Below are 26,551 nucleotides of genomic sequence, written 5' to 3'. Positions count from 1 at the left end.
TATGGCTTGCTGGAACATTTTTTCTCGGAATGTCTGGCTACCGCATGTGCTCATTTGGTTTGTGAGGGATTTCTCGACAAAACTTGTTGTACAGTGTGGTACATAGCGCACTTGAACCCCGGATTTTGCCGGTGGAGAGTAGAGACAGATAACACTGGCTGATTGTACGCGAGAGACAATGTTTCAATTCGTTCGAATGAGGAATGCTGTTGTTCAACAAGATACCACGAAACGGGCCCGCAAAACAGTGGCCTGTGTCTCCTGTTATCATTGTGAACGGCTCTTCTCCGCGTGGCAGCGCATACACTTGTGTATTCCTGTGCTCCTCCCAGCCCACTTCGGCTCCGACAAGGCGATGTGCCAGAGCCGGCAATTCCAAATCCGTCTCTTTTGCTTCGCAACCTCTCTCTCGTCTACCATCGATAGTTCCTGGCCACTTTGGCTCTTCATGGATTCTTCGTCTCTAGCGTGTGTCACTGTCAGAAGGCAACAAGCTTTTGCCAGGCTCTCGATAACGCCTTGGCCGGAAACATGTTGCGAATGCAGCCTGAGAGCCGACCATGGTCCACGATATGCTTGTTTTAAACATAATGTTGTAGGCGGATCTGCCGCCACATAAATGCGGCCCGGTACCCCGCCGAAGTCTATATGCGACCCATGGTATACGGCGGCTAGACCGCCCATGAAACCGAACTATCGGACCCCACGAGGTACAATACGTCGGCGCAATATGCCGTACAGCTGGTTACCAATATAGTGTGTATTGCCGCACCATACGAGACACAAGCAGTTGTTAGTGCACCACCCAGCAGCCATTACTCGAGCACAGCCTTCGTTGGCCACCTGACCCCCTTTCACTATGATACTCGTTGGGCCGGAGAGCTCCGTTTCCGAACAGAAGGGGCCACTCAGACGTGAGTTCATGGAGGCCCAACATGTTCCTCACCATGTTGTGGACTATTTCTTGGCTAATTCTGCACTTCTCCAGTACGTTGCAATTAATGTCAGACCAAACGGCGGGTAACAAACTTGGCAGGACACAGAGCCTTTCATGGTTGGTCATCCACTTGACAGCGCTTAGAAGTGTTTATAGTCCTCGAACGTGAAGCGTAGCCGGATGTACACTCTCTAAGCCCTGTTAAATATGTTAACCCTCTGTCTTTAAGTTAAGCATTTCCCGAAGCATAATAGAGAGCGAGCGGGGGTGAGCCAAGATGTAACTCCATCCCACCAAGGAGCCTTGGCTCACACGGTCAAATTGGGTTAGTTGTTCGAAACTGCTCAGAGTTTCGATGAACTGACTAGCAGGCCTCGACAAATCGCGTCAGTTCGTCCGCGCATATGTAAACTGAGCCTGGGCAAACCTCAGTTGCTGATCTGCGCACAGTTCCAATCGGTTTCTTCCGTGGCGCTGACAACATTCACAATGAACCGCGATTTCTGGTCCAGAGACCCGAAGAGTATCCAAAATGTCGGCATGAATCTGATTTCGCCGTCGCGACCGAACATTGAGACTGGATGTGCTCAGCCTACGCGGGAGGACAATCCAAAGTACGACCGTCGGTTTTCTGTTCTGCAAGGCCAAGTCAAGAGGATCAAGAGAGTGTCTATTCTTTCTTTGCTACTCATCGTCCTCGCTACCATTGTACACATCGTTCAATTCTTCGTTCCACCTGCCAAGATCAATCAGCAGTATGCGAAGATAGTCGATGGCAACCGAGCCGCCGTGCATTCAGCCCCTGAATGTGAGTGATCCCCTGCCTCAACAGAGACGCGCGCTTGGACTGACCACAGACCCTTCGCTCAGCGGCATTCCTCGTATCACCGTTCTCAGACACACGGCCTGAAGAGACGCTCACTAGCGCAAGGGTTCTGAATGGGGATGAAGATACTGTCTTCACCGCTGACATACCGCGTAAGCTGGACCGCACCGCACCCCTTCCCTTTGAGATCGCCCCGCCGAGAAGCCAAGCCGATATTGACGTGCTCTTGTCAGTCGGCCGAGGATTCGTCAAGCAGAAGGACGAGCATGGCAAGGATCAGACTTACGCAGTAGCTGCGATACATCAAATGCGCTGCGTGGTAGGTGCAACAAGATGCACAAAGCTAGAGTGGGCGCAATTGAGGCTGACCATTTTAGTACTTCGTCTTGAACTCCTTCTCACTAGCCTTGGAAAACGCGACTGCTCTAGACTCTGTCCAACAACGGACGACCTACCACTGCATCGAAATGTTGCGACAAGCCGTTCGGTGTCAGGCTGATCCTACCTTGGATGTCACCTATCCGTTACCTGGTGACGCAGAGACGCCTGCCTCGTTAGGATGGGGCACTTCGCATATCTGCAGAAACTATGACATGCTCTTTGAGTGGTCAGAGAAGAATCGCGCTGATGACAGCACGGGCTTGGATGTTGTGTACGGATACAGTGCAAACTGAATTGACGAAGTTGATTGAGAAAAAACATAGCCTATAGTCCCACTCGACACATCAGACATGGTCTCAATGTGTGTGCCCGGCTTGACAGCTCTTGGGATGGCGGCGATGCACGATGCAACCTCACCGCCACGAAGACGCTGGTGTTGCGCTACACTTGTCGCAGTGTCGCATTCAGGTCTCAACGGCGGCCAGGCGAAACAGGGAACAGGCATCCCAATCGGCGGCAACCGCGATCAAACCTTGACAAGAAGTCTGGGAGTGACTCGGGTAAGTCGGCAGTCGTGCCTGAGTCCCCGTCATTGGATGGCATTCCAGCTGGAATCCTGGAAGTGAATCCCTTGGCGCACACCACGGCGAAACCTGACCGGCCGCAAACTGCAGACGGCTGTGCAGCGTGTGACGTCTAAATGGGGGTACGTCACACTTGCGATGGCAAATCTTCAATCTGATCTGCCCAATTTCACCCCTTCAACTTAACAACCTCCTTTCCTCGCACCACGCATAAATTCCGTGATGGCGGGATCAGGAACATCAAGACACCAGCCTTCGCGCCGAGACAGAGGGGATGCAAGGAGAGACCGCGACAGAGGCAGCCCAGGCAGGGGCAGGGACCGCGACTCGATCGACCTGATACCCTACGACGACGAGCCTCGTGGCCGCGACAAGCGGCCTGCAGCGTCCCGGCGGTCCACCTATAACGACGCCAACGGGTCCGCCGAATACTATGACGACGAGGACCGCTATTACCCGCCAAGGTCGTCGGACCACCGGTCCAGGAAGCAGGGAGGGCGCAGTCGAAGACCTCACAGCGAGCCGCGCTCTTCTTCGACTCGCGGCAGCCGAGATGACCGCAGGGAACGTGACCGCTCGGCAGATGCCAAGAAGAAGCGCAACCAGATGATCAAAGCCGGGCTGTCAGCTGCTGCCTTTGAGGCGTTTCGCCAGAAGAACCGACCCGGGGGTTGGGTCGGGGAGAAGGGCGTAAGGGTCGCGACCGCGGCCATCAGCGCCGCGGTGATTGATGCTGGGATTGATAAGAACCCGAACCACGGTGCTATGGGGAACATATTGAAATCTACGGTCGGTGGCCTTGTTTTCGACAAGATTGCGAATGGAGGGAAACGCTAGGTTGGCGCGAGGACCGAGCGAACTAGGAACACTCGAGGCCTGAATGCAAGTGCTGAAAGATCGGAAAAGCTGGTGGAGGCTAGAAAACGAATCTAATAAAGGCAATGGCGCCTGGGAGTGGACATCCACGCCGTGTACAAGAGGGAGAATGCAGTGGAGCTTCCCGAGTGGAATGCTCATTGGCAACTTTGATCATTGATACCACTCTGTTGCGGGGGAGCAAGAAACAAGGCTTGATTTCTATTTCTTCAACATTTCCTCAGCCTCCTGATAGAAATCGATCGAGAAACCTAATCGGTTGGGTTCAATTCCAATGAATCACGTTGTTCATTCTCAAGGCGATGCTCCTTGTCGGTCACAGGACAGACTTTCACCTCTCAGTCCCAAAAACAAGCAGCCCGAATCTCAATGCTTTCCCTGGCGGGCAAACTTTCTGTCCCAGGAATCTCAAATGCGGTATGTGGACATCTCCATCCCGGCACGTCCTGCTTCGTGTCGTAGTTTCTGAATACAACAAGTTCGTTGGGCTGCATCTCATGCATATAGTACCACGCGTGCTGATCCTCCCGACTGCCATGCGACATGACATAGTTGCCCGACTTGACACCGCTCTGCTTGAACTGACGGGCTCGGATCTGGTAGTCCGAGTCCGGGACAGTGGATGCATCAGCAACGGCGAGGGGGTCGCGTCGCACCGTCTTGAGGGGCCGCCAGGCGTTGACGAATGCGAAGCGGGACGAAGACTCGAAGCGTCGGGCAATCTCGGTGGGGAACTTGAGCTCCTCTAGCGTGCCCTGGATGTCTTCTGGGCGTGCTGCATAATCAACGTGGGGATGCCCCGAAGCAGCGGCCAGCCAGCGGCCTGAAGCATCCAGCTTGCCCTTGGATACTGCCTCGTCACACTGACGGAGGCAGTGGTTGAATACGTGGACGGTCGAAGCACCAGTCCTACGGAGCTGAATGTCAGCATGCAGTCAGCAGAGCGCAAATCTTGACGTTATCGACTTACAGCTCTTTGATGATATCTGCGACCTCTGGATACCACTGCGTTCTGATTGTCTCATCATCTTCGGTATTTCTTTCCCTGCTCGGGAGCTTCAAAAAGTGAAATCCATTCTTATCGAGTCCGAATCCATTTTCCATCCCGCGTATATCTCGGATAAGCACCTGTCGGGTGAAGTCATCGCTTATTCCCAAATATCTGGGCTTCCAGTCCTGAGTTGCAATGACGTTGCCAGTAGCCGGGAAGTAGTTGATGTCAGCTAGGACATCGTACGCTGCGCGGTTTCCGTTGGCCTCCATTTAAAATAGATACCACGGATATCAGGTTGCAAGTGGTGACAAAAATACAACATCACAGACTTCGGTGGTTCGGCGTCATATGAGGCTTTCTATGCACTCACTCCAACAAGGCACGTGATCTTCTTGGAGACTATTCTTCCGGCGGAGGGGTTTTCAGCTCCTCTTCCCATTCATAATCTGACGGAGATGTGAGGGGAGATTTCTGGGCAAACCTTATCCCAAAGTAAAGCAATGGAAGTGACGAGCTGCTTCATTAGGTGCACATGAGAAACTGAAAGATGCTGCACTTGCCATTTATATATGAGTAAATCATAGATTGACATACACTCTTAGAAGTGACTGATCCAAAGATAGCTAATTAATGCATTGAAAGCTACTAAAGCTACTCGTTGGGCAAATTTCTTGACGCTGAAGAGGTCGAAGTAAGCACTGCAAGTGTTTAACAAAATCATGTATTGGAACAGATTCATGAACAAGCGCAGTTACGGAACAAGGTGTGTAGATGAACTGTTCTGACCATGGCTTGTTTTTATTCAATAAAAGAAATATCTCATTATGGAAGTATCAAAATTACGGAAACGCGCAAAAGTACCCTGTGTGGCTCGTCCACAAGACAATCACTTCATTCCTATCCGCCCTAACTCACATGCATTCCCACGCGCAGCATCTGTGAATTATGTCGAGCGCAACCAAGCATCATCCCTCCTCGATCTTTCCACAAAGCCCAAATAATTACTCGTTCGATGTGCTTTCCACGTAGCCGCTCGATCTCGTCTACTTAAAGATACGCCAAGATAGCCATGCCGCCAACCAGAGCACCAATTCCCACAGCAGCAGTCTCACACGCTACGCCACCAGTGCTGGTGCTTGGGGTAGGCGTAGGCGAGAACGTCCGATTGGCAATTGCTCGCGCAGTTTCCATCGCAACAGATGCACGGCTGACATTGGCTGCGACCAGACTGAGTTGGGAATTGATGGACGTGGAAATGGCGGCGTCAGCGGTCGAAAGCAGGAGGTCCAAGGACGAGGAAACGGACGCTGCAGAAGAAGTGATTTCTGCAAACTCAATGCTGAATATTTCAACGACCCATGACTCGAGAGCGGACACGACGCTGCCAGGGTTGACGGTGAAGTTGTTGATTGCGCTGTAGAGATCACTAGGCTCGATGACAGGGGCTGGAGTTGACTCGGGCTGTTGGGAAGTGGTATCGGCCTGTCCACCGAGGTGCATGAGCAAACAATTTGTTTCTCGTTCGAAGGGTCGCAAATAGCACAAATGAGCCAAAGTCTTTAACTTACCACGACAGCAGCGATAAAAACGGGAAGAAAGACAGAGAATAGCATATTGTAAGAGGATGACGGTATTGTTGAGTCAATCTCTTATGCGCAGCGTAGAGTAGAACAAAGTGCAAGGGAACAGGCAATTCAAGTCTTTAGTCTGAATTCAATGTCTTTGCAACATGTTTTGCAGGATTTCGAAATGCCCAGAATAATCAAGGTGTATTTGGCTTTTATATCTAACAGAGTCACTGGATGTTCCTGGCCTCCAAGCAGGCTAAGAATACAATCAATGCGGCTGCAGGTGGAAGTGCAACAGTTGCCATGGTCGAGGAGACACAAAGTCGCCGTTGCCGTGGTGCGCAATTTCTTGTACAAGGCAAGCTTTAATATTCTGCCTTTGTATCACAGTACACACATTGTCGTGACCAGGCTGTGCCGCGACACGTGGATGCGTGGGATTGTTTCCCCCATTACACAAGAGGCTGAAAATGGTGTCACGGCATGGCTGCCTTCCCCAGCCTCAACGCGATCTTACGCAAACATCAGCCAAGAGTCGAGACCCCGTGAGCCAACCGTCTTTCAAGGGCTTGGTGGTTCCTTGGTGATGTTAGGATGCATGTGTCTCGGCTCTAAGTTATTCCATAAATTGCTGTCATCATCAAGCCAGATTCCATTATTGGCAGTCTCGGAAACGGGAAAGTTGCCTTGCCATCCAATATATATTGCTGAATATAGGTGTGTTACATCGTACGATGAAGGTAGAAATCGCAAGCTCGTCAGCCAGTGGTCGAGTGTAACTTACTACGTGCACCGTTAGTAAACCTCTCGCAGATACTGTGAAGGCTGGGACTCATGGAGAGGCCGGGTCTCCCCATGTCAGCTGATGCGATATAGCGGCTTTTATTTTGATAAGACTCATCACCTTGAACTCTTGACCCGGCATGTAAGATGCCTTACAGTAAATCTTAATGAGTTTCACAATCTGCAGTGCGTGAGTTACATCCGCTGGAGTAAGTCTAGGTACAAACACTCTGTTCGGCTTCTGCATTGATGCCCGGAGATTATCTTCCAATGAAATGAGACTGTCAGGCTGAGAACGGCAGGAGTCTGCGAGTGCTCGGGATTCAATTCAAAGACTTGAAGTCAACTCCGGACACATGCTTAAAATCAGCAGCGAACGATATGTGCAGGCTCAGAGAGCTGTTCTGGGCCCTAAAGCACAGTACAATGAAGCATGGATCTCCCGAACTTCACGGGACCACATGTCCAAATGCTGTTATCATGGCGTTATTTACCTACTTCATCAATACGATCTGGCACTGTACCTCAAGTACAATATCAAAAGGGGCCATGAAGAGGCAGAGACATTATGTGATCTTGGCTCAGAAAGTCAGGTCCTTAGTAATGATCATGGCGGATACTTGCCTGCGCATGAACGAGGTGGCAGCGGTGTGCTGATATCTTGATACACTTCCATGTCTCCAGAACCTCTACGAGAGGTTTCCGTCCTAGATTAATGTGCATCTGTTGCGTGTCTTTACGTCAATATTGACATGTCCAGCCAAGATGATTAGAATCAGTCCCAATTGTTCCGGCAATGAATTTTCCCAAACTTTCCGGAGAGCCCGGTGCCATTGGTAGCAAAGCAACAAATGAGTGCTTTCCGCAAACTTAGTTGACAGCGACAAGTATTTCAGGCAAGATAATTCCTTGACATGATTCTGAATTTTCTTGTCGTGGTTGTCAACCACTTATGGTCTGATGATCCTCCCGAACTTGGTTCCACAAATCCGTCTGACAACCACCCGGTTCTTGGCGCGGCACGGACACGTCCCGAAAAGCTTTGTTCGGACCTTCCTTCCACCACAGGCTCCCAGATCGTCCAAAGTACCAGAGGAAAACCGACGACACCTTTCCAATCACCTCAAATCTGCATACAAGCTAGCATGGGGTCCAGCGACGTCGCTCCCGCCCATGTCCCCGACTGGGTCGTGCCACTCTCGACCGTCGCGCTTGGCGTCGGCGTGTTGTTCTGGGACGCGACGTACATCCTCATGACGCTACGCAGCCTCCGGACCAAGTCCTACAGTATGCCACTGCTCGGCCTCGCCCTCAATGTCTCGTGGGAGATTGTCTACTCTCTCTACGTGTGTGAAGCGCTCATCGAGACAGCCGGCTTCACCATCTGGCTAATTCTCGACATCGGTCTGATCTACACGACGATCAAATTTGCACCTTACGAGTGGGATAGGACGAATGCTTGGGTCGGACGACACATGGCTTCCATTCTGGGTTTGATGACCGCCATCGGGTGCGTAGGCCACTTCGCGTTTGTGAAGTGGTGGTTGAGCCGTCCGGGGATGTAAGCAGCTTCCGATTACGATTTTTGACCCCTCTAGGGATAACTATCTTCCATATGTGTGGTCTGTTTCGCTGCTTGAATCAAACCCCCTTGTTGGATCGCATTTTTCGAGCAGGCACTGGGCATATGATGATCTACTTCGACGTATTCTCGCATGAACCCCCTTCCTCAGTGCTTGGGTGGCTAACTCTGAATGCTGTAGTGGCCATGGGGACAAAACCGGCAAATGGTATTTTGGTCAGGACCAATACGACACGACTGAACTAGCATACTGGTCTGCCGGGGTGGCCCAGATGGTTGCCAGTGTGAGTTCACTCGCCATGTTGCTGGTTAGAGGTCACTCTGGAGGCGCAAGCTATGGGATCTGGTAAGTCTCACTCTTTGACGTTGATCTTTTTGACTACCCATTTCCATAATTAGAGCATGATGATGGTATTGGCTCTCCGCGAATCTCCCTGTTAAGATGGACATAGATGTGCCGACTCTTGTCCATCGAATAGGTTGATCTCCTTCCCTAGAGAGGTTTGGACTGCGAAAGAGGCTCGTGGCGTCCAGCATTCACGCGAGAAAAATCCTCACGCTTGCTCGAAGCATTTGTAACGCACACAGACTTGTTAGCCAATTCTGACAAGCCCATGTCACCAAATCAATGAGCTTCAGAGACGTCGAAATGAGGCATACACAGCTAGTTCTGCATACTCCGAAAACCTTCGCATATCATCTATCACATATGGCATTCTGCTCTTCTGCAAGAGACAATCATTTTGCTGATGTTTCTATCAAATAGGCTCTGCAGAACAATCGGCACAATTTCCGGAATGGGCGTTTGCAACGCCATACTATGGTATTACTGGCCTGAGGCGCATGGGTACTTCCTCAACCCACTAGGCATATTCATCTGTGGCACGGCGCTGGTCTGCGATTTGTTCTACCCTTTCGCGTTGTGGCAAGTCAAAAAGACAGAAGTGGTGCTACCAGATGGGAGGCTTGTCAGCCGAGAACAATTCGATCACTTGCAGGCGGCGGGCAAGAAGAATCTTTGAAAAAGCAAAGACGAATACGGTCCCAGTCTTTAGTCGGGTGGCAAATTTGACAGGTAGTGTGGAGCTCTTCTCCTATTCAGCGCATAGACTAGACAAGTGACGTTGAAACTTTCCAACCACAAGCATTGATGTGGCTGTGTGGTAGCATGGCGTACGGACAAAGGCCTCGAGGCGGTGTACGGCCGTCCTACTTGGGCGGAATACATATACGTAACACATATCCCCGGAGCTACTGCACAATCAACGGTGTGTTTGGCGTCGGGTGGCGCCTGCAAGTGAAGTATCGAGCGCATCAAGCCCTCCGTTTCTTCTCGCGGCTGTACCCGAGTCAAAAGTGAGTGACATGTCAGCTGCAAGAGCCTCTGTGGCGCCGGCCTTGAACCCTGGTCGCACCGCACCGAATCTTCCCACCCATCGTCTGCGACCACTGTCGTACAAGATCTGGGGCCTGTGGAGGGAGTACAAGAGCACATAGAAGACAAGGACATTCCTTGGAGGAACCCCGTATCGACCAACGTTTCTACCTGTCAGAAAGTCGTCGTTGTACTGTTGTTTATGTGAATGTCTTGGCGATGGGCTGCCGACGACGATGTGGTCTGCTGATTGCATTAGTGGGCTTCCTGTTTTGTGCGCCGAGATTAGCGAGATCAGAATTCAGAAGGCCTTGTGATGGATAAGTGATGCCTCGACTGCAGCTGAATTAACCGGGGTAAACCAGACGTTCGGGACCAGCTGAGACCGGCTGAGCCTGTGGTCGAGCCAATGGCACAAGTGCAAACGGCAGCTCAGCCAAGGTAAAACAGTATCAAGCATTCGACGTTAAATCTAGTTCCTAACGCAAAGATACTCCGAAGCGGACAACATACGGACTAGTCGTGGTGTGTGAAACCTCACATTTATTGGGAGACTTGGTCGAATGAGAATTCATACTACGGGTGACCATCGATCGACGTGCCCTCAGACCAAGAGCAAAATATGAGCGCTCGCAAAGAGGCTAGCAGTGGAGCCTCGCTTGTCTAATACTGTCTTTAAAGAGGCATAAGACCATGTCCATCTCACCGTCTAACATGCCGCCGTTGGGCCGTGTATATTGCACGCATATTCGTCGTGGGGGTTACGGTCTGGGCGGCGCGGGATGCCATACACCATCAGCATTGAAATGTAATGGACAATACACAACATGCCACTTCCAAAGCATGTCTTAGACAGACCCGCGGGCGGTGCCTTTTGAGCGCCAGAGGCGGCGGAATGATTCCTCGAGTCGTACGAGACTCGCATATCCCTGGACTTATCCTCTAGTGAACATTGGCCGGAGGAAAACACCCGTGAGGCCAGGAGGCGCCCGTGGTCAAAGGAGATGCGAGATGCGCATGGACTTTGCATGAGGCCGCTACTCTCGCGAGAACAGAGCGGAATACTGAAAACGCGAAATGTCCGAACGGCCGAAGTCCTCTCTAGATCCAGACCGAGGCCAGCCAAGAGACGACACATCAAGTGGCAGTTCCCCATTCGCAATCCTGCAGATAACAACATCGAGCCACTGGCGTACATTTATACTTTTGCCGGCTTCGGCCGCACTTGAATGTTACGGAAACTCAGGCCGGGACTAGGATAGGACCTCACCGCATACGCTCGATCCTTCCCGCTCGCCTAGAGGCGCGTACTCCTTGATTTAGCATGACGGGTGCGTGTACCCGTGTCTTCAACCTTTGGACTCCTGAAGCGTGGTGGTGTGAAGCGTGTCGAACCCACAGAGCACATACACACACACGCACATCTTGGTAAATTATGCCCGAGACTGGCTGCCTGCATGAGTTGGTCGCCGAACTTGTGCTCGATTCGAGGGTGAGGTGGCGGCTCTATGAGCGCATACCCCCACGCGTGACCACGCACAGTGACTTGTCAGTTTACCAAGGAGACGAGCTTCCGAGACGGGAAGTGAAGAAGATCCACGGATGGCAAGGGGGAGGGGGTCCGGTAGAGTCCTTAACTTCGGCCCGCAAAGCTCCTTTGATGCCGGATGCTCACCGCCTGAGATATGGTCTTTCTTTTCGTGATTTTTGTCATAGATAGTAGCAGAGTCCGGCGATACCGAGTTGCAGGCTGAGCCGAACTACCTCGGAAATATACCGGTTGCAGCCTGTTCGAGAATGCAAGGCTAGTTCACCGGCGTGGAGACTCTACCTCCTTCTCCTGCATGGGTCGCTGGCACCAGCCGATCCGTCCAGGACTGCCCCAGTCGGTCCCGGACGGGGTCAGCATAACCCACGTGCTCGAGGCTGCCGGTAGATTTGATGGGGTTTGGACGGTTCGCTCCTCCTGATCGCCGTGCTGATCACCGTATGCTCCTCCTGGACGGTAGCACGGGCGGCCGCAGTGATCACTGACCGGTCAGTGTTACACGAGAGACGGCTGCTGCATACTGTATGTTGATATCTCGTGACTTCTCGTGCGACTTCAGGCGGTGAGTCGGAAAAGTCCAGCCTTGGGTAAATTGCAGTCCATCCATCCTATGCTCTGCGTGGGTCGTCCAGCCGACGGAGTCGACGAGACATTCTGCTACCGTCCACCCTGCCTGTGATTGTCTCCGCCGGAGCACGCAGTACCAAGGTCGTAACACCATGGTGTTGTGAGAAGACAGTTTCGTCCGACAAGGGCACGACCCTGATCGAGGCTGACAAGCGTTGCCATCGGGACCCAAATCAAGCACATGACCCACGTTTGGTGCGCAGTACCTGCAGACCGGTCAATACTTACGAAACACCAGCAATAAGAGACATGCTATTATTTTCCAAGACAGCCGCATTATGCTATGCACAGTAACTTGATCGACGTCGCCTGATGGGTCCTCTACGTCTAAAGACCGCGATGGGTGACATTCGGACTTGGATCCCTGCCCTGGTGGTGCCCGACTGTAAGGAAAGTTCGAAAAATTGTCCTCAGCTCCGAGACCCCGACGTCTGATATCCATGTAGCCGGTGCACATCAAAACGTGGTTGAAGAACGAACGCGCGTATGACATGACACAGCATAATGGCCCGATCCAACATCCATCCACTCCGGCCTGCCATGTGGCGCGCGTAGAAATCGCGATATTGATCGAATCGTGCCCAAGATCGATTGACGATGCACAAGAGGGTTCAACCCCGTTGGATCGCGGTGGAGACGACCCTGCACAAACAGCCCTGGAGGGCTGGAGGGCTGAAGCCTGAAGTACGGCAGAGGTGAGCGCTCACTTGATCGCGCCCAGCTCGGGTCCACATGGGCGTAACGTCTGTCCACATATGCGCCCCGCTAACCGCTAGTTGTTCTGGTAGTTCGTGATCTCGGTACCCAGTGAAAGCACCGCCCGCTGGCGCGTTCGTTCCTGGGCGCCCCACGGGCGAAGGAGGGTTGCGGTGAGCTGAGCAGCCAGCCACTTGACTGCCGAAGGATGTGGCAACCATTTTGTTGTTGGTCTCCCACCGGTCTCGCGAAAATATCCCAAAAAAGGCACTGTCTTGTCTCAAAACGGACGTTTTTTAATGGCGAGGGAGTCATCACTATATGTAGTAACAAAATGATTTTCGTAAAGGCGGGGACTCAGGTGAGGACCGAAAGCAACGGTAGTAGTCGCGTATCTTGAAACGCCTGCTTATCGGAGATGAGATCTCGAGCTTGTCACTTACGACACCTGAGCGCTGCGGTAAATACCGACAGCGAGCTGCGTCTCGGTGGACAAGCAGACAGGCCACTGCCTTGCTTGAGACAAGTCATACGTGTCGTTGATCAGCGTTCCATATTCCGTACTAAGAATGAGAAATGAGGGACGATTTTCTATTCTATCAGGTGGAAATTGCGAGGATTGTTACACACAGACCCTAGGGGATGACGAATTGGACTGGCAGTCGATGGAGGCCTGGGAGGGTCGACACGGTCGAGACCTAGGCCACAGCATACGCGATGAGTAAATGAGACCCATACGATTGCAGCTGGGCTGGGTCAATCTCCATCCGGCCTGCTGCGTCCCACCTAGGCAGCTGGGAAGCCTGGGATGCATGCATCCAGACCGCCATGATAAGGGGGCCTGAAGCCCGCTCAAAAAGAAGAGAATGGAAGGGTGATGGGCGCGCGATGAAACCTAGCCCCCCCACACCCTTGCCGGTCGCCCACGGGCGAGATTGGAGAGAGACCCTGGCGATGGTGTGTTCATCGCAAAGCTTGTTACACTCCATCAAGGGCCGGGGGGCTGTCGTGATGACCTAGGTGTCTGACCGGAACGGCCAATTCCAGCTGCCTACATACGAGTCTGAGACAAATGTGCATGCGTATGTGTTTGGACGTGGAATTGTCTTTTTGGTGACGATATTGAATGGCAGCAGACCCCCTAAAGACCCTCTGCGCGCCCACCGGAGCCGCAGCTCGAAACGTCAACCGCGAAATCGTCTTGAGCAAGTCAGAATGCCAGCCAGATGGCCATCCAGGTTCTCGTCTACGATGAGGGGCTCAAGCACGACCCCTGATTTCAGTCAACCTCAGAGGAGGATGAGCATTATCCCAGCTGGCAAGAGGGGTAACCCTGCTGCTGCCCATGGGGTAGAAGGGGTTGGTTGGAGGGGGGAGGGGAGGCAGGAGGAAATTCAAGGTTCATGACAATGCTAGGCCGGGTCCGCAGATAGGCAGCGTGCTACTACTGTGGCATGTGGGCAAATTTCCTGCCCGCTGCAAACTCTAATCTCAGACTCAATCAGCGGAGGATGTGCGGAACTCTGTGGGCCGCCGCGGAAGAGCATGCGTAAGTGCGTGTCTGATATCCCGTTCCGAGGGTCGGAAAGCTAATCGAATTCCGCGAGGAATGGGGAAATCTCGGAGGAGGAGAAGCTTCCCAGTGACAGCAACTGCCACCTACCAAAACTTGCTGAATGGCGGAAGGGACGAAAAAGCATCAAAGTTTTGCCCTCTGCCATTTATGACGGCATCCCCAAAGCCAGAACGGGGCGGGGGCTGAACAAGATTCCAGACATGATGGCAGATGGCAAGGGCAGGAGGATCATCCTCGCAGAGCCAGCCCGATCCGTCTCAGGGCACGGATGTTGACTGTTGACAGCTGCCCTAGGGGGCGAACGACAGCGAGCTCTCAGATGTTCGAAGCCCAAGCCGAAAGGCTGCCCCCCAGTCTGCCCCTTCCTCCCCCCACGTGGTGGTGTCCTCTTCTGCCCGTCGGGTTGAGCGGTCTGAAGAATGATTTGTTTTGGATTAAAAGCGCGCAGGGCGAAGCTGAGAAGGGGGGGGGTGGTGCGGTTGGAGGCGGGGCGGTACTGTCCTCGGCTCTCCGTCGCCTCTGCACATACGTGTTTCACGCCCGTCACTGGGTTCCTATGTGAGGGCCTGACAAACCCGGGGTTACATTGCGTCAACACGTGCAGCCCACGTACATAATGTAATCGCGGTCTATACTATTGTACCTGGCGCCCGCTATACTCCATCGGGCGCAACACATGCGTCGGCTTTGGTGTGGCAGGTCGCCAATGTGGTTGGCTGGTCGGTGGAGACTTTTTTGGCTTGTGCTGAGGAAAAGCCGACGTCTGGCTGACTCTGGCGACTCGACTCGGCTGCCACCTATCTATCTGCCAGCTCATCAGGTGTCGAGCTTACCTGGCCCTCAGCCGCGACTTGTCTTCTCTTGAGAGTTTCTGGTGTAGTCAGAGTGTGCCTGTCGACGTGGTAACAGAGTTGGGCAGCGAAACCGCGGCGCCTGTCCACAGCCCAGCGTGACATGGCAATTGCAGAGCGCATATGGGTGTGGGCGTCTCGGTTTTGTCCTCAGACCCGGGGTCGTCCGAGGTGCGCCTCCTTACCCGCCCATAGCGACGGCAGATTACACGTGCGACGGTGACTACGTGCCTGAAAATCTGGAGCCATAGCTACATAACAATGTGTGCAACGCATAGTACACATCGAAACCTGCTGGAATGGGGCGTCACGCGACATGGATCGAAGAAATAAGGTTTGCACACCGGGTCCACATTTGGGGTTCGATAGTTCCTTCAGCGCGCTACTGTGGTGCGGTACGAGGGCATTGGGGTCAGAAGGATCTGGAAATTCGGTTGACGGGAGGAGCTCGCTTTGCTTTTTCTCAGTCGGCCGGGTCGAGCCAGTCAGGAACTGCCTTGGACGTCAATGCAACCCTCCACACACCCCAGGCCACCCCCTACTGTACTGTACACCCCATCCCGTCGAGTAGGTGGCACAATATCCCGCACATGTACCGCAGATGAGCGCCCCTCCGCGAATTCATTTGCTGCTGCTGCTCGCGGGAAGGGCGTTGCACGGCAGAGAGGTTTATCATGGCGCTGCAATCTCTCCTCACAGGAATGCCAGCCACCGGCTGTGTCATGTAAGTGTTGGCACACACACACCAGCACACTTCGGCAGTGCTGATGGTGGTGGCTAGCAACGACTGACCAGCAAGGAGTGGCACCTCATTTTGTTCGGAGGGAGGGCTATGGCCAGCGCATGTCGGTTATCATAGGGCGAGAAATGAGAAGTGAGAACTTTTTTACTGTTTGAAGTGATTCATATTGCTATTCGTGTGGTATCTAAAAGAGAAACCGTCCTGGACAAGCGCCGGCCATACGAACACCGAGAAAGATTCCCAAAGTCAGTCCCATGTCATCTGCTCAGCCCCCCCCCCCTTTCCCAAGCAGAACACCAATCGCTAGATGCTCGCAATGCAATAATGACACAAGAAAAACGGTGAAAGAAAACAAGAAACAGATTAAGGCTATGAGAGACCAGAAAAAACAATGATCCAAGAAAAAGAAGATGGCGTCTCGGTGCAGACTCTTCCTCTCCTGGCAACTTTTTTTATCCTTTTTATGTAACACACCCCCCCTTTCTGCGCCGTGAAATGATTCCCGCCGAGGCCGCAGAACGGGCCCACTCGAGAAGAAAAAAAAAAGATTGCTCGAACGAGTGCGAGTGCAAGTGCAAATGGAATAGTGTGTGCTACTGCAAGACACAGCATCCACACCTACTCTGGCAAAACCCACCAAACGGGTTCCTGAACGTGGCTGCAGCCACGCCAAGCAGGGAACAAGTGGCTGCGAGGCTCAAAGGCAGCCCCCCTTGTCTGTTTGCTGCCGTGCTATGCCACACCATTTTCGAGGCGATCCCCGTAGTGGTGGCTTGACGCTGTGAGGGGGCCCAGTCGGTATGGGGCACCAAGGCAGTTTGTGGGTTGCCTCCAGTGCAAGCCAGAAAAAAAGGTGGTGGTGGTGGTGGTGGTGGTGAACCCGGGGAAACCCGCCCAGTTCAGATACCGAATTTCCGTCCTTTCGCTGAATTCGTTTCATCGTGGCCGCTTCTCGAGGCCCTGTGGCGGTGGTGGTCGCGGTCGCGGTCGCTCGACTATCTCTGGCTTGTCTCTTGTCGGGCTGATCTCGGCAGTTCCTACCCATGTCGACTCGCGCATGTGGGTATCCGTGATGTGCCTCGTCCTCCTTCCTTCTGTCGTGGTCCAGACCCACTCATTACGCCCCCGTGACCAGCCGTGAGCAGAAGTAGCTCGGACGCGGTCCCGGGGCGGCGGCGGTCTCCGTGGGCCGGTTGCAAGCTCGTTGCTTCTCGACGGGGATGGCGTTTGCTGCGTGCGTGACAAGGTCGCGGTGGTTCTCGGCACTGGGTTCATCGTTTCGTAAATACATTGCTGTAAACGCTGTGGGCCTTCATCATAGGCAGTGGGCGGGCTGGTTCCGGCGGTTGATCATGAATTCCCATGGCGTGTAGGTGGGCGGCTTGCAATGGGAGCACACCTCCCACGACCGGTACTCGTAATGCGTGAACTGTGGCGGGCAGCGGCGGTGGGTCCGGGTGTATGTGGGACACCAGACGGCCGCCTGGCCATGCCAGTGACCACAGGAATACTCGATCTAGACGTCTGTCAGTCTATGGACATTGCGTGTGGTGGAAGCTACCTAGGATCAGTCTTACTTTGTTGTATTCACACATGTCGATGAGAGGTCGACAGAGAACGAGTGGCGAATTACGGATTTGGCAAGTGAGCCTGATGTATATATGCAAGAGCAAGACTCAGTAGTGGAGCGAGCCTTGCTCCTGCGTAACAAGGGCAGCGATATATCAGTCGAGATGTCAGGTGCTGTGAGAGCAGTCGAGGCAGACGAGCACGATGCCAAGCGTGTGGAGTGGCGATCGCTGCGAGGTGGTTCTTATATAGTCAGGATAGTGAGGCAGGCTATGGTTCGAAACAAGCAATCCGAGGATCAGGAGGGAGTGAGGTTGTATTTAAACTTCAAGCACCAAAGAGGGTCGGGAAACGCGTTTTCGATGGGTCCTTGTTGAGGTGTGAGGATGCGGGATGGGGGCTACGGAGAGCAAGGAGGGGAACGGGATAGACTTCATGCAGCATTTTGCACCTCGAAAAGGTATTTATATTGGAACAAGGGAGAAACCCATGAACCTTGTTGTTGTGTCCAATCGTCATTCTTGCGAGAAGACATCGAGGAGTGGTTCGCTAGGACAGGGCGGTACAAGTTGTGCAGGGGCGGGCCTGACGTTCAGGGCTGCCAGGGTGCGTTTTCCTGCGGGCCAGGACAGGGATGGGTCAGAACGGAGATAAAAAGTTGGGACAGGGGGACTCTGGCAGGTGGGAGTGTGGTGGGATGGCGCTCCACACCATCTCTGCTGGGCCGTTGTGCTGTTGGCGGGATGTGGAAACGGTGAGGGAGTGTGAGGGCGGGTGTGTGTGACTGTGAGGGTGTGAGAGGGTACATAGTACATCCCACCTTCCCACCTGGCGATCGGATGTGACAAAGTGCAATATCGGAGAGCGGTGTTCGGGTGAGTTGCCGGTCGTGACTTGGGCATGTCTCTAGCTGAGAAGGGCGAGTCTGGCTGCCTGGGCAGCCTGGCTGTCTGGCTTTCTGGCTTTCTGAATGCCAATAGCCCCCCCACGACGATCAGTGCCACCATGGATTCGAAGGGGATCAGGCCGCAAGTGGCAGAGGAGATTTCCAGAGCAAATTTGCCCCTTCCAGGTTCCCTTCCAGGATTCAGAGGACGGAGAGGCCAGCAAGGGGATATTCTCAACTCTTGTCGCATCTTGTGGACAGAAAGACTCATTTCATTACCACTGTATGATCCCGCACAATCCGGCCGCCGCGTCTGTTTTGCATCGAAGCCTATTCCAAGGTGCAATTCGACCAGACGGAAATAAGCACGACGCAGAGTGCTGCGTTAGTGGGCAGCTGGGAAGCCGGCGTGTCCTGCATGTGGCTATGGCATCTGCTAGCGGGCACCTATCACTGTTCGTCGTGGGGAACCCGGCCTCTCATAGGGCCAGGCGAATACGGGTGGGTGGTGAGTGCCCCATTCCAGACTGATATTTGTCTCGTCAGCTTCGGGTAGTGAAAAGAAGGTGTTCACTGTGTGTATCTATCTCCCTTTTTGTCTTTTGTCTCTGCCTTCGAATTGCCCGCGGCAAGCTGAAAGGCTTATTCAGTCTCACTTTCGAGCTTCGCTGGCATTGACTTCCAGCGAGAGTCATTTGACCCCGGGGATACAGTGGTAATAACGTTGCAAAAGTCTGTTGATGTTTGCCGCCCAGCGGCGAGAGGACCAGGGCGCAATCTGTGCTGTTGCCACGCCAAGAACTCGGTGAAACGCAGTAGCTTTTGTGTCGGACCGTGGAAAAATCAGGCCGCATACAGGAGGCTCGCACGTGAACAAGAGTTCAAGTTCTGTCCCTCTATGCGCCCGTGCTTTGCTTTCCAGGCACTGTGGTATCTACATGTAATGAGACCCTGAATTGGGAAGCCGCTGACGAATGGTTTGCCCTGGCGTTTGCTCCGTTTTTCTGCCAACCTCGGCTGGAGGCCAGATGTCTCAGATCTGAGCCCGGGATGTAGATCAGTCGGTCAGTCGTCGCCTAGGACAGTGCTTCGAACGGTCCTGAGCCGCGTCTGCTGTGAAATGCCGCTGGCTATTACTGCGGTTGAGGCGACAAACCCGCAATGATGGCGTTGATTTCAGCCGCCACTGCGACCACTGAGAGGGCGCGCGCCAGTGCAGATCTGTTCTGCCAGGCATTGGTTCCGCACAAGAGGACCGGATGATGTATTGCCCCCCTGAGCTAGAGTGACAGCCAGTTTTGTGGACTTGGCACACACCACGACGGCCAGGAGATCCGGCCTAGACCCGACACCGACCAGACGAAACATCGACAGGGACCTGGTCAGACACGTGGTGGCCCTCGCAAAATGTACTGCAGCCTTTACGAGGACCCTTGGCGCCACGCAGTCATCCGTCCGAAGCCTGCCAAAGATAGCGCTAGAGCCGGGTCTTTGCCTGGACTGCGTGATTCCCCTCAAACGGGAGGGCAGCCGGACACATTGCAGATATCGTGCTGAGTAGAATTTGCCCGTCGCCTGGGAACATGGTACTTGTTCACCCCATATGAGCTCCACATGTTGATTTGACTTTGCCGGTGCCATTTTGATGGTGTGCATGAGGACGAGTCGCGACACTCAGGTCCCAAGTACACGGCGTCCTGAGTCCTGACTAGATACACTAGGTGGGTCCTACTGAGTTGGTCGGTGAGTCTGATTGCCTTCGTGCGAATCCCTCCGTTCCTCCGTCCCAGTAACCACATGATGATATCCACACCGGTGAAGACAACGCGGCGATCACGTCTTGGTCTAGACCCTCGAGCGCGGGGGAAGGCATCAACACCAATGGGCTTTTTACGGTCGAAAGAAAAACATGCTCGCATGTAAGACAAGGATGCTAATCAAACCTCGAGTCAGCCTGATACCATCGTCTAGTACCATGCCGGTCTCGTCGACCTCACCGAAGAGGCCATGCCGCTAGCTCACCGTACTTGGCTGGCAAAAGTCGCTATTCCAAGAACAGGAAGGGAAGGGCCTAGAGTCAGCAGCGCGTTGAGAAACAGTTTGGCAAAGTACCGCACGTCGGGCTTCTAAATTATTCACGACTCGTCACCCTCCCCACGGAGACGAACACGTCGTCGAGGTTATTTGCAATTTTGCAATTTTTTTTCAACAGCTTCCTCATTCGGGGTCCGGCAGGTACTCTTGGAGAACCGTGCCACGAGTTGAGAAAGCCAATTGATGCATCGGGTGTATGAGTCGAGGCTTCTGGAAGCTGAGTCTAGGAGGGTGGAGGAGCCAAGTCCCGCAACCAAGCATCCGGGCACAGGCCTATCCCTGGCGACGCAGCGCGACACCATGCGGCAGGCCATGGGCGATTTCACGCTCTCACGAGATTTACAGTGCAACCGAGCCAATTGTTAAAACTTTGCGATGCCAGTCCCGCGGTAGCGAGCGGTTTGCAACGCCCAATGTGGATTTGACAGCGGCTTTCGCCGCCTCATCCCTGAGCTCCTTCTCACGCGTCGGGCACTCCTTTGCCACTGAGCAGGCCGTCTTCCTGCCCCCGTACTGTGGCGCGGTGTTCGAGCTGGGTCATGTTAGCGAAGCGCTGAAAAGTGCCAGTCGACTCCAGTCGATCCGCCAGAAAAGGGCTGAAGCTGCAGCCCAATGTCCGGGCTGGCGACTGGGCTCTTCTTAGGGCTTCGAGAATCGCAAAGGGGCACAGGGCACGGTTGATCGCGCCTCCACTCCTGACGACGCTCGCATTCGTCACCAAGGTGATCAAACAGGCTGTGAAATTTAACCGAGGAAAACTTTTTCAAGGCGGCCTGTTCCTCTATGGGAGTTCTTACAAACAATAATCTATCTCCGGCGGTCGGCAATCTGCGAGGCAGTGGGACCGGCCTGACCAGACGGGTCCCCATCACGGAGCCGGATGAAGGACGGCGCCGAAGTATTTGGAATTCCAGCCAGCAAGCAAGCGGTGAGCTCGTACCGAAGGCAGTCTTTAGTGTCTTAGCAATATTTACCAGGGCAGAATGTTTGGCGAGTCGGCCTTCCGGCGGTCGGAACGCCATGTGGTCCGGTCTGATGGTGAACACGCAGTAATGGTGCTGGTGCTGAAGACTGGGATAATCAATTCACGACTGCTGATTTGTGGTCGGACTGACCGTTGGCTCCAAGATCTTTCCACATTCTGACCGCCTGGAGATAAGTGAGCTATCTCCCAGGTAGGCAGAATTATACTTCGGACCCTCCGGCGCCTTCGTACCCTCGTGCCTCCTGGTCCGACGAGCCGCCGAGCCTTGACTTAATATCGCCTATGTGGCTACGGCAAAGAGCCCGACTCCCGGAATCGCCTATGACTCCAGGTAACGCCTTTCCACAGCAATTTTTCCCCTCAACTGATGGACCCTCCCAGCACGAACCGGGAGCGAAGAAGTTCAGGGTGAAACTGCTAAGAAGTCAAAGTCCCGAGCGCCGCGACCCCGCCCCCGGCCCTCCTCCGGTTCTGCATATAGATCGTTCCTGTGGGGAGTCGTGCAGCATTCCTTTACTCGTCTGAGTCCCCATCGAAACAGAAGGCCAAAGCTTGTCGGGACTGTGGCTGCGACAGGTCACAAGTCCGCAGAACAAGACTGCAGAAAATCACGAGATCAAGGGATCGAGCTTGTAATATGCCGGTGTCTGCTGCCAAATTTGACGAGCCGCAGAATCGGGATGATGCAAACGCCGGGAAACGCCCGTTCAGGACGCGTCCTTCCTCTTTGCGCAGGCCAATAAACCTGTCAAAAGGCGGGCCGAGCCAAACGTGAGCATGAGATCCCCCAGTTGATCATCTGCTCGAGCAGGACTTCGAAAAACCATTCCATTCTTGGACGCCCAGGCCCACTCCCTAGGCTTGCCTAGCGGTGTCTTGCAGGTGTCATGATTCACTTCGGTGGATCTAGATCCACACAACGCCCCATTGTACCCTTCTATTTCATCCCTACAGGGATCGATTTCTGCACCTAGGTGGAGAGGGTCCCTCTTCGGCTGTCAGCATCACGATATGACCCGTCTGGGCGACGGTCATCAGTCAAGCCTCCCGAAGGGGAGAGGCTCACGGCGAGGACTGCTTTGGTCGAGTTTCATCTCTCTCCGGGCATTTTCTTAATACGACGGCTCGGACGAATCTGTGCGGATGTGGCATTTCTGCGACTCTCGCATGGAGCACGTTCGCCGTTCCAGCTCATCAAACATGACACTGAGGATCAATCTTCCCCAGCGTGTCCGTGGGTTCTTTACCGTTACAGTGGCTGGGCCTGGACATCCACAATGTAGAGTAGAGGCTATGAGGCTCGTGCTGAGGCGACAGATCACCTGAGCCTCAGCCCTACGAAGCGAAGTCAAAATGAGGGAGGTGGATCTCTCGCGCTTACATGTGCTGGCCGAGTCTCTCGGGGCCATAAATGAAGTCGTACCGCAGAATCGTAGTTGTGACCTGTCATGGGCTTACAGTAGAAGCTTGCTCGTGGTGGCTTGCCACCAAATATACAGATGCTTGTAGAATATATGGCATAAGGTCGTATTGTGGCAGGCCAGACTGACCCATATGCACGGATACAGCCTCCCGGCAGGACCCAGAGGCTAGGCTCTGATCTAAGAAGACTTGCAGAGATAGAGACCGTGATACTTTGCAATGAAGGATTTAGTCAAAGCTGCCGAGGCCGAGTCCTTGAAACTTGGAACAAAGTCCGCAAAAGCTCATCGTTGCGGAAGTCTTCGAGATAGTAAAACCCGGCATTCCTTATTCAACATTAGATGTTGATCGGCCAAGGCGCAGGCTTGATCAAACGGTTGAGCCGTGCCCAAATCAGGGAACAGCCGAAACTTTTTATTTAGGCATTTAATTGGGAGAGTAAAAGTGCTGTGCGTTAAAAATTTCTATCAATATCTCATCGCAAACAACTGCCGAAGACTATACCAGTTCATGTACGCGCAATTCCCATGTTGTCACGATGTAATCTTGCCAAAAAGCTTAACATCAGATCAGCATATACTGCCAGAAACCCTTGACAGAGCAGCATTGTGATTCGCACGCTTCAGCATGCGTCAATGCCGGGTGCAACCTCCACCGAGTCCGGCGGCGCGTGGTGATCTCCCCGGGCTGATGGTGGGATGCCGGCAATTTGGCCCGCAGGTGTAACCCGTGTCATCTGATCCTCGGGCCCGGGCGGTTCATTCAGCCCGCAGTAGTGGGCGAGGAGATCGGTACGGAACGAGTTCTAGCGTGTGGGGGTAAAGCAGCGCGATGGGCCTCTGCGCATGTGGCTCTCGTGGGCGGCGGCCCCTTTCTTCGCGAAGGTGGTTCACGGGCGGCACGCCGATTTATGTGCGTGTTCTGGTTCCGCTGACACGCTGCAGGCGATGAGTTTCATCCCAGATACCACGTGTGGGCTAATGCAAGGTCAAGCTCGGGCCTGCCGCATTTGGTTTGCCTTGCCTCTATCGTTACATCGCCGTCGACTGGTGGCCACGAGATGGAGGCTTGGCAGCGCCCCGGGTGGCCCTTCCGGCATGACGTTGGCATGCACAGTACGATCTCCTCAGTGCGATCTTCTGATGTACGGATGGGGCGGCAGATGGATGGGGTGCAGCCCGTTCCCCGACATTGCTTTGCGCAAGCACCTAGGCTACATGAATAAGGCTGTTGCTGCGAATATCCCTGCAGCCGTCGAACTTCTTGCTGCCCAGTAGGCACCTAAGGGGGGACTCGATGGCTTTAAATACGAGTCAATGGGGGTCAAAATTCTGCATTGCTCTACACGTACAAGATTGCTGTCGGGAAATAACGTTATGTTCTGCTGCTGATCTTCACTCATGGAAAACAAGCATGTGCGGTCTGAGTGATGCAGTTCGGAGACCGAGGACAATCGCGGTTCGTGACTCTTAACTATGTGTTCGCTATAATTGCTGCAGTGGAGTGACCGTGATGCGGGTAATTGGTTCTGGTGACTTCACAAGGACAAATTTAGAACCTGATTAAAGAATGCGTTGATACGTATAGGGACTTGCTGCCTTTTCGGTTCGAAACGCTCAATGTATCAGTGACCTCCATCGACCTTCGAGTGGATACGGTGCAAATTGACAACTTCTTCGTGAAGTTTTATTAAACTAATCTCTATGATAGTCTCGAGTATGAGATTGCTGGTGCTCACGTCCATAATTCAAGTACAAATGAAGCCTCTATCAAATCTGTTCACGGTAGTTCCCTCCTTCATTGTCGTAGCTCAACCACAATGCCTTGGTACATTCCGGAGCCGGTTGAGTATTCCTTCATGTCAGCTTTGACCGCTGCAATTTCAATTGCAGAGTCGTTCCAGGAGCCAATACTCCATCTTGACCATGATCATTTGCTGAAACACTCGACCGCCATTTCTGATGAATTTCAAAGATTACTTCGGTCGTACCAGACAAAAGCTGAAACATTGGAAATAACCCCGATGGTCCTGAGCAAGGACCACGTGGGATTGATCACTCCGCGGTTCCCGAGTGAAGCTTGGTACACTGCAACTCTATCAGGATCGTGTCACATCGCGATGTGAATCGCCCGAGTGACTTGCCTCGCAGATCCATCGCAAATTGGATCCGTAATAGTCCTAGTTTTCGTCATCTAGAACACTTAGCAAGGCTGGATCTCTGGCACAATGTAGGGTCACATCCTACATTAGATATCTATGATAAACCTCAACATGTTTAAAATTAGCAACTGCCAAAATTTTAAGTCTAGCTTTGGTGAAAACAAGAAGTTTTGAAACACATCGTGAGAACGAACGAATTCTCAATCCCCTGCATTGAGCATGGCTTGGTGGGTTCAAAGAGTCTGATGCACTGTGCACAGAGTATCAAGTACATCTGAGATTACATAATAGCAGAGTCTTTGTGGTTTCGATACTGACTTTCGCTGAGATAGATTCCATAAAAGAGGTAGACTAAAAGCGACTGATAGCTGATGAGTGCTCTTCGAGTTGACCTGCTCACCCGGGAAACGGGAGATTGGTGGCAAACGGATAACCACATACTGACATGCAACATCGAAACGCTGCACAGCCGCTACATACCTCACAATTATATACTATCACGCAAACTACATTTAAAGCTGACCTAGGGACTTGCACCTGTAAAGTCTTCAATGTGTCGTCCACATAATTTGATCGAGACTTGCACTACAATAAGCGCTAAGTCTTCAGTGAATGAAGTCCTTGTTCAACTAACAATGCCTCGTCAGGTGCATCAAAATACTGCATCATCACCGCGAACGAAGTAAAATTACATGTAATGAAGGGGAAGCATCTGTTCTGCGTAGACTTCAATACGAGGAGTGACAATATATGCTAGCGCGATGCCAAATCCCCTAAAGCGCGAAGTTGAAGACATCTGCCAACGTCTGTGATGTTCCGTCGCCACGCTCCATCGTGGTCTCTTCTGCCCCAAGGATGACTGAGATAAACCGCGCCCACTCCCCCGATCGGTTTTCCCAACTGCCGGGTCCGTTAGATACTTCCCAACAAGATGGCAGAAGGAGGTTGCAACCTACGCATGCATTGTGCCACGTTGCACGACCACATCACCAGGCTGACAGACCGTCTCCTGCAGCTTTCCTGCCCCTTCCATTGTGTCTGGGTCATAAGCTTCCGCCGGTGTGATCAGCACCATGGATCCGGTCAGGAAAACGTTGTAATCAGTCGTGCTGGTCCGATGCTACATATGGCGCCCGCAGTCAGCAAGTAGCGCTACCCGGGCCCGCTGCACGGAGGACCCCACTCACCATGGCAGCTCTGGAACCGGGCGGGATTTCGTTGAATCTGATATTCGCGCCGTATGGTAAGCGGAGTCCGCCACCTGGAATATCTTTTGCAGTGATGTCAGTGCCAGCGTTGGATGTTGGCACGCGGTCGTGGGTGAAGACGCTTCGTTTGAACCATTGCCCGCCGACCTCTGAAACGAGAGGGACCTCCTCGGTGACGACTTGAACCGCCGGTTCTGACTTGTCAAGCTTACTGAGACTCTCTGGGACCGGAAGGTTGGACGTCACAATGCGACGGGGTGCAGGTAAGGAGCTCATGGC

At 53.2% G+C, this 26,551-nt stretch overlaps 9 protein-coding genes across 9 annotated transcripts; 3 read left to right on the top strand and 6 right to left on the bottom strand.

Annotated features, from left to right (window-relative positions):
• Positions 1 to 859: 859 nt before the first annotated feature.
• J7T55_005801 (uncharacterized protein) lies at positions 860 to 2,437 on the top strand (the record flags this gene model as incomplete). Its single annotated transcript, XM_053137307.1, has 4 exons — positions 860 to 914; positions 1,329 to 1,745; positions 1,808 to 2,082; positions 2,141 to 2,437. The coding sequence occupies 4 exons, from the start codon at positions 860 to 862 to the stop codon at positions 2,435 to 2,437; spliced, it is 1,044 nt and encodes a 347-aa protein (XP_053000572.1).
• A 57-nt stretch (positions 2,438 to 2,494) lies between these two features.
• On the top strand, positions 2,495 to 3,565 carry J7T55_005800 (uncharacterized protein; the record flags this gene model as incomplete). The annotated part of the gene is made up of 3 exons (XM_053137296.1): positions 2,495 to 2,704; positions 2,819 to 2,850; positions 2,998 to 3,565. 3 exons carry the CDS (start codon positions 2,495 to 2,497, stop codon positions 3,563 to 3,565), a joined length of 810 nt encoding a protein of 269 aa, XP_053000571.1.
• A 290-nt stretch (positions 3,566 to 3,855) lies between these two features.
• Positions 3,856 to 4,867, bottom strand: J7T55_005799 (7alpha-cephem-methoxylase p8 chain related protein; the record flags this gene model as incomplete). The annotated part of the gene is made up of 3 exons (XM_053137285.1): positions 3,856 to 3,932; positions 4,032 to 4,513; positions 4,575 to 4,867. 3 exons carry the CDS (start codon positions 4,865 to 4,867, stop codon positions 3,856 to 3,858), a joined length of 852 nt encoding a protein of 283 aa, XP_053000570.1.
• Positions 4,868 to 5,645: 778 nt separating this feature from the next.
• On the bottom strand, positions 5,646 to 6,211 carry J7T55_005798 (uncharacterized protein; the record flags this gene model as incomplete). Its single annotated transcript, XM_053137274.1, has 2 exons — positions 5,646 to 6,080; positions 6,167 to 6,211. The coding sequence occupies 2 exons, from the start codon at positions 6,209 to 6,211 to the stop codon at positions 5,646 to 5,648; spliced, it is 480 nt and encodes a 159-aa protein (XP_053000569.1).
• A 1,883-nt stretch (positions 6,212 to 8,094) lies between these two features.
• J7T55_005797 (uncharacterized protein) lies at positions 8,095 to 9,553 on the top strand (the record flags this gene model as incomplete). The annotated part of the gene is made up of 3 exons (XM_053137263.1): positions 8,095 to 8,510; positions 8,713 to 8,877; positions 9,298 to 9,553. The coding sequence occupies 3 exons, from the start codon at positions 8,095 to 8,097 to the stop codon at positions 9,551 to 9,553; spliced, it is 837 nt and encodes a 278-aa protein (XP_053000568.1).
• Positions 9,554 to 9,793: 240 nt separating this feature from the next.
• Positions 9,794 to 10,162, bottom strand: J7T55_005796 (uncharacterized protein; the record flags this gene model as incomplete). The annotated part of the gene is made up of 1 exon (XM_053137252.1): positions 9,794 to 10,162. One exon carries the CDS (start codon positions 10,160 to 10,162, stop codon positions 9,794 to 9,796), a length of 369 nt encoding a protein of 122 aa, XP_053000567.1.
• A 6,721-nt stretch (positions 10,163 to 16,883) lies between these two features.
• Positions 16,884 to 17,222, bottom strand: J7T55_005795 (uncharacterized protein; the record flags this gene model as incomplete). The annotated part of the gene is made up of 1 exon (XM_053137241.1): positions 16,884 to 17,222. One exon carries the CDS (start codon positions 17,220 to 17,222, stop codon positions 16,884 to 16,886), a length of 339 nt encoding a protein of 112 aa, XP_053000566.1.
• Positions 17,223 to 20,835: 3,613 nt separating this feature from the next.
• J7T55_005794 (uncharacterized protein) lies at positions 20,836 to 21,636 on the bottom strand (the record flags this gene model as incomplete). Its single annotated transcript, XM_053137231.1, has 3 exons — positions 20,836 to 21,028; positions 21,471 to 21,528; positions 21,612 to 21,636. 3 exons carry the CDS (start codon positions 21,634 to 21,636, stop codon positions 20,836 to 20,838), a joined length of 276 nt encoding a protein of 91 aa, XP_053000565.1.
• Positions 21,637 to 25,837: 4,201 nt separating this feature from the next.
• J7T55_005793 (uncharacterized protein) lies at positions 25,838 to 26,548 on the bottom strand (the record flags this gene model as incomplete). Its single annotated transcript, XM_053137220.1, has 3 exons — positions 25,838 to 25,964; positions 26,021 to 26,184; positions 26,252 to 26,548. The coding sequence occupies 3 exons, from the start codon at positions 26,546 to 26,548 to the stop codon at positions 25,838 to 25,840; spliced, it is 588 nt and encodes a 195-aa protein (XP_053000564.1).
• Positions 26,549 to 26,551: the final 3 nt, after the last annotated feature.

The sequence above is a fragment of the Diaporthe amygdali genome (genome assembly GCF_026229845.1).
Source record: "Diaporthe amygdali strain CAA958 chromosome Unknown NODE_1_length_4327563_cov_65_473760, whole genome shotgun sequence".
In the NCBI taxonomy this organism is placed as follows: Eukaryota; Fungi; Ascomycota; class Sordariomycetes; order Diaporthales; family Diaporthaceae; genus Diaporthe; species Diaporthe amygdali.
The sequence above is the reverse complement of the archived record's forward strand: the minus strand, read 5'-3'. Positions and strand labels throughout refer to the sequence as shown.